Source organism: Ananas comosus, linkage group 6, assembly GCF_001540865.1.
Source record: "Ananas comosus cultivar F153 linkage group 6, ASM154086v1, whole genome shotgun sequence".
NCBI classification, from domain to species: domain Eukaryota; kingdom Viridiplantae; phylum Streptophyta; class Magnoliopsida; order Poales; family Bromeliaceae; genus Ananas; species Ananas comosus.
In genome coordinates, this window is record NC_033626.1 from 11,899,216 (window position 1) to 11,906,294 (window position 7,079).

Consider the following 7,079-nt stretch of genomic DNA (forward strand, 5'->3'; position numbering starts at 1 on the left):
GCACGGATGCCGTCGCGGCTTCCATAACATGCCACACACAGTCTATTATAATATTATATATATATATATATATATATATATATATATATATATATATAGCCCGGCTATAATGCTTTTAAAAACAAAAAGCACTTGGTAGCTGATAATTTTTCATCATTACATCTACCACTTTGACCATTTTTACCAATCGGATCATATTATTCAATCAACCACTTAATTAACCCTAAAGGACTACTATCATTCTTTAATCATACTTCCCTTCATTTAAGGACTGAAAACTTACAAGCAACAATAACTTAATACTTTTAAAAATATAGAAGCTCAATAACGAAACACTATCATTCTAACTGCATATCCCTTCATCCAAGGACCGAAACCTACAAGCACTAATGACTTAATACTATTAAAAGTATAGCAGCTCAATTATATATATATACACACACACAGGGGCTGTTATGCTCGTGCTCTTAAACCGTTTTCAATGATGAAAATTTCAAATCGATGATCGGTTCTTAGACTTGATTTAATATATTTGAAATATATAAAAAATAAATTTTGTGATTTTTCAATATTATTTACCTAGCGACTGAAATGGTTCAAAATCAATAATTTTTAATGATTGATGTCTGTCGTTTCCAAGTTCAATGGTGTAAAAGAATACATATGGTCAATATTTTGGATCGAAAATTTTAGTACTATATCACCATTTTTTATAAAATTTTTATTTCCAGCCGTTGATTTTAAACCATTTTAATCGCTAAGTAAATGATATCGAAAAATTACAACATTTATTTTCTAAATACTTCAAATATATTAGATCAAGTTTAATGGATCCGATCATCCATTCGAAAATTCTATCATCATCGAAAATGGTTTAGTAACACCGTGTGTATTGCTATGCACTCAAAGAAGATCTTACAATAAAAGGGTTTGCGGGAAGTGCTTGTTTAAGTGGCTCATCTATTTTAGATTCTAGGATCAAACTAAGATTTATTAATTTCGGTAGTTATTATTCGTTCCACAAGAATCGAAAGGGCTTGTTTGTTTTATCTATTTTTGACTCTGGAATTGGAAATACATTTTTTTTATTTTGATAGTTGTTGTTTGTTCTACCGAAATGGGATTTTGATTTTTATTCCACCCTAGATAAAAAATGACCCAATCCATTTTTAGTCCAATCCGACTTGGGATTCCAGATTGACCTATTCCAAAGTAAACAATGCAAAGTCCTGTCTTCCAAACCTCTCCTCCTCCTCTCCTTTCATTACTTTCTCTCTCTTAACCAAAATCCTTTCTTACAGTTCTAGATGTTCGTTCCGATTTTCATTTCAATAATAAATCAAATTTTTTTTAGATAATTCATTATTCAATTTTTCATTCCAATGCAATCTAATTTTATCTTTCGTTTCTATTCCAATCATGAACCAAACATGCCGAAATTCTAATTCACATTTCACTCTGAAATTGGAATAACCTAATTTGTTAGTAGTCTAATCCGATTTTGAATTCTGAATTGGCCTCTTGCAAAGTAAATCACTCGAAACCCTCCCTCACAAACACCTGGATATCTCAATTGTCTACTTGTTCATTCCGTTTTCCATTCGTTCAGAAACACACTCCTAAAAATGGTGTAACTCATAGAAATGGCCTCCGCATCTGCCGGGCTTATTTAAGACTAAATCGGCCTCCGTCTACAAAAAGGCTGGGTTAGGCTGGACATGATTTTGCGGGCCTTGTCCCAAAAGATCCCACATAAGCTAATGCGAGAAAGTGTTGAGTAATTTGTATTAGGCCTAGTTTGGTGTCGAGGCCTATGTAACGCTATTAGATAAAATAGAGTTGTGAAAAAAGCATATAGAAATATGCTTTGGCGTTCTCCGGTGGGACCGCAGAAAATATAGCGTAACCGACTCATCGTAATATGCGGAACGCAATATTACGGAAACAAACAAGATATTTTTCCATCGTACTTTCCCACCGCACGTAACGCAATCTCCCCACAATCCCAAACGAAGCCTTAGATATACTGAAGCTAATAATTGAGTTTAAATATTTTGGACCTACTTAAAGCACAAGATTGTAGTGGGGGTGCGCACCGCCGGACTTCCTGATAGTAGGACTTAAAATATTATGCAGGAGCATAACTGCCATCTGAAAGATCCCCGAATCATCCCTTGAAAAAGAGGCATTGGAATGATAACAAAATAGGATACGCATCTAGTAGGAAAGCAGATGATCAAATCCGAATATAAGCATATCAACAAGTTTCAAAACATATGAAACAAATTTGATGCATAAAAGAAAGCGAAATCTACAGCCAGGAAAATATAATCAGTGCAGAGCAGTAATACAGCAGAAAGATTAAAAAAAAAAGAAAAAAAAAAAGAGAGAGCAAATCAAGCATGATACACCTGGCCAAGTATTTGAGCAATGCATAGCATTTGGTTGCAGAAAATCAGCCAAACAGTGATGAAGATAGAAAAATTCAGAAATCAAGTCACACACATGAACGTAGAAACAATTTGCAGAAAATCTATTGCTCATGCAAAAGATCATCTCCCAAAGAGTCAAGATGGAGGCATAAGTGTTATCCTTCATTTGCAACTAATGCCTCCCTACTTGCCCAGTGCTTGCATTAGATACAAAAAGGACAAAATAAAACTGTTATAAAGTGGCTGTTTTTTTTCCAGAAATAAAGCAACTAGAGATCCAATCTGACAACTCTATACACCTTTGATGAAAACCAATGTGTTGCCCAAGTCAAAAAGTTCACAGATTTGCCCAAGAAAACAGGAAAGTGGAACTAGAGGCCCAGGCCCAGGCATCATCTGCTTATGGTAGCCGTTTTGAATCCTCTATTACTAACAAAAATTTAAGAAAGTTTCATTTTGATCACCTCGAGCTCAGAAGCCTCCTTTTCTTCTATGGTTGGCCAAAGTGATCGACACAAATCAAGACTATCTTTGCCACAGCTCATACTTGAAAAGACCTCAAGGTCCAATTGATTTCCAAACCCAAAATTCTTCTCCATATCGGTACAAGATGGCTCTTCAGGAAAAGTAGACAGAATCTCTTTCAAAGCATTGCACCAGATAGGTCGACCTAGCTTCAAAAACTCAAAAACAGCTAAAACGGGAAGATCTACGCTTCCCAGGTCTGGTTCTTCATTCCCGCGTCTTCCATGATAGTCCGACCCACCAATTTTTACAAGATCATAAGCATCAGCCAGATCACTGAATGCTGTCGATGGAATGACAAGTAATTTCCAGGTAAGGGCGGATAATTATGTAACCAAAATTAACACCGGAAGGAAAAATGGAAATTATGATTGCTAAAGCTTTAGAGCTAAAAATTGTCATACCAGACAACTTTCCATCACTTCGATAAACCTCTATACCATGAAGACCAGCAGCTTTCAAGTTTTTGATGGCAGCTTCTGGGTTCTTCAACGCCCATGGATGAGCCAAAGCTGCTACACCCCCAGTGCGACTAACTAACTGCACCACAGCCTCTGCCACCGGCTCACTTCCACTTATATAGAAAAAAAAAAAAAAGAAAATTAGAAAATACTGAAACAAAGGGAAATGATTCTCTTATCAAAAGATAGCATTCATACGTAGCATAAGCAGGTCCCCCATCATACAAATATCTGCTAAAAGCTTGCTTCAAATTCTCTACATAGCCGGCTTCAACCATGGCACGAGCCACATGCAGCCTTCCTGGAGCCACTCCAATCCCAGCTATATTAGAAATTTGTTCAAACTTAAGAGGCATCTTGAGTTTGCTGAGCTTCAGCAACATCTCTTTCGCGCGAAGATACCGGCCATTTCTAATGTTTGCCAATAATTCCTCTAGTTCTTCAAATTTTGCAGGGCCCCAGCTACCATAGTATGCAAGAATATGAACAGGTTCTGCAGCTTCAGCCTCTTCCCTTCCAATAGTTCGAAGGGCAAAAGAATATCATCAATGATTTGAAAAAGGCTGTGTTTATTCTTTGCTGATGAAGCCATAAGCATCAATAGATAAATTAGTGTCTGGGAACTAAAAAAGATTACCTTGGAGAACAAACAGCACTAATCTCAACCCCAGGAATAATCCTAATATCAAACTTGCGAGCAGCTTCCATGGCCTCAGCGACACCAGCCATTGTGTCATGGTCAGTTAGTGCGAGAACTTTAACCTGTTCTGAGCACACGGTCATACGATTACGGTTCATTTTAACAACAAAAACCTAAGAACACTCAACCAGCACACATACTATGTACAGTATAAATAATTAGATTACCATTCTCTAGCAACTTGAGCTATTAGAAAAAAGTTATTATTTCAACTGGTATAAGAGCAAAAAGTACTATGTCCAAATTGTTCCAGATTCCTAGTCTTGTTTAATCTTATCCCAGTTATTTCAAAAATCTTCATGTTGGGCTCGTGGTCCAAATCTGTACACATGTGAGAGGGAGTGCTGAGTATAAATGTTTCAAGTCCTGTACACAACCAGCTTAAACTTTTAGAAAAAAACGATTGCTTCACAAATAATGTCTTAAAATTTTGAACTTTATATTTTTCTCCCTCTATTTGGGATAGATAAGAGATCATATAAGACCAAAACAATTGTAGTTCCAAGTTCCAACCTATCTACAGTACAAAAGCTAAACATAAAAGGTAGCACGTTGACACTATTGACTCACTTCCTATCAGGCATCTCACCTTGTCTAGGGGAAAAATTGATGCTTAGATATATTTTGCAAGGGAGAGGACCACCTTGAGATGACAACAGGTCTCTTTATCCCAAAAATAGAAAAAGACAAGCATAGGTCCAAACCTACTCACTAATTAATTTTAACCCATTAATTTGTTATAGGAAGGTCTCTACTTCTACACCATGATGAATCCTACACGTACAAGGTAAAGGTAATTGCTTCGAACTAAAGATTCTCTAGATTTATATACTTTATAGTTGTATAGTAAAGCTCTAAATGTTAAATAGTAAACTTGCAGGTGCTACAGTATAGGCAATATGATTGGATTGGACAAATCATGAGTAAAAGACAAGCAGAGCTAATAAATATTTGAATCGACCCACTAATTTTAGACGATAGGAAAGCACGATTAAAAATTATTAGAGCATCAAACACAACATAACAGGGTGATGATACAAAAGAGGGGACTTTTGTCGAACAGTTGGTGATCAAATCACCGGAACGTAAACGCAACAAATTAGCAGCACCTCAGATGGGGTTAAAAGGGCAACGAATCAAAGAATCAAACTCACCCCGCTCCGATGCGCTCGCTCCACGAGCGCGGACGGGGAGAGGAACCCGTCGCTGCACGTGGAGTGCGCGTGGAGCTCGAACACCACGCGCCTCTCGCGCCTCAACGGCGACGCGATCCCCTCCCCCTCCCCCTCCCCCTCCTCGTCGTCGCCGCTCGGAGCGCCGGGAAACGCCCAGCGGCGCACGAACCGCGCGGCGAGGATCTCCTCCGCGGTGTTCCGCCTCCTCCGCCTCCGCCTCCGCCTCCGCCGCTTCTTCTTCTTCGTCGCCTCCTCGGGGCTGCTCTCGTGGGCGTCGACGCGATCTTCTTCGCCCATGTCGCTCGCTCGCTCGGCGGGGAGAGGCGCGGAGAAGAAGCGCTTCTCGGTCGCCGCTTTTACCGCTTCTGCCTCTGCCTCTGCCTCTGCCTCTGCTTTCGACGAGAATTAATAAAAGAGGGGGAGGTGAGGTCGCGTCGACATCGGTCAGGGTGTGGGGGACAGGGACAGGAGCGACAGACACATAACATATTCAGATACGCAGATGTATCGCTGCGCGCGGTGACAGAGTGGAGGGAAAAAAAAGTTTATGACGGCCTCGGGACGGAGAACTTCATTGCGTGGACCCACCCTATGGACCGCGGTTTTAAAAGACTCTCTCTCTCTCTCTCTCTGCCAACTTATCTAAATAGAAAACTTCAGGCACCATCATGTAGTTTCGCATTTTTTTATTTTAGTACCCTATAATTTTAACTGTATCAATTTAGTATCCCGCTGTTTTATTAGCTCCTTCACTATTTTTTTTAGTTAAATCAGTAACAAAGTTAAAACTAAAAGATACTAAAGTGAATATTCGATAAATCTAGGTGGCGTATCTGAAGTTTTTTGTATATAATTTAACGAAATGTTAACGGAGGAGTCGATGAAAAGAGAAAAATGAAACTGTAGGTACTAAATTGATACACTTTAAACTATATGGTACTAAAGTGAAAATGTGAGAAACTATAGGGGTGGTATTTGAAGTTTACCCTATCTAAATTATAGATTGTTTTGATTCAATTATTCCGCCTTTTAAAATTTTGGTTTTAGTATCCATTTTTTTTTTTGTTTGATTTTAGGTTGTTTGATGGCTTTTTTAATATAAATATTGAGATAATTACTTATTTTAATAAATTTATAGTGACACAAATTTATTAAAAAATATTAATTGACAAATGGTGTACTTAAATTCTAAATTCAAGAGTCATTAACTGGCTCTAATCAAATCAATTAAAAAATTAGATAGCCAAATTAAAATTTTTTAAAAGTTAAATAATCAAATTAAAATAAGTAATAGTTGAAGTAAGTATTATAATTTTTTTTTATCTTTTCTTTTCACAAAGTCCATAGACATCTCTATACCTCTATGAACCTCCAACTAAAAACCTAAGTTCCAAACTCTACTGTAAAATTGAATAATTTGAGCTTTCATATGTAGCGTCTAAATTTAGAATATAACTAGGCGTAGCTATTCTTCTATTGTCTATATTTAGGATAAATTCTAATTGTACTAAAGTGTATTTAAATCAGTCTTATTTGAGTGCTTTACTATACTAGGCATGGTACAAAAATAATTATTATTATTAAGATATTTTTTTAATTATATTTTAATATATCCAAACAGGAAGCTATGCTATGCTATGCTATGCTATTAGTTTATTATTATGGCAAATAGATACTAATATAGAGAATAAAAATTACTTTGCTTAACTGACCGTTCCTAGAGCAAGTGGCAAAGGACTTGGTGGTTGATATCTGAGACCCAAATTCGAATCCTAGTTGATTCATA

General features: G+C 37.2%; 1 protein-coding gene across 1 annotated transcript; it reads right to left on the minus strand.

The window, feature by feature from the left end:
- On the minus strand, positions 2,423 to 5,849 carry LOC109711185 (5'-3' exoribonuclease-like). Its single transcript, XM_020234110.1, has 5 exons — positions 5,273 to 5,849; positions 4,056 to 4,180; positions 3,617 to 3,931; positions 3,362 to 3,531; positions 2,423 to 3,240 (listed from the first exon to the last, which is right to left on the minus strand). The coding sequence occupies exons 1-5, from the start codon at positions 5,588 to 5,590 to the stop codon at positions 2,873 to 2,875; spliced, it is 1,296 nt and encodes a 431-aa protein (XP_020089699.1). The 5' UTR covers positions 5,591 to 5,849; the 3' UTR covers positions 2,423 to 2,872.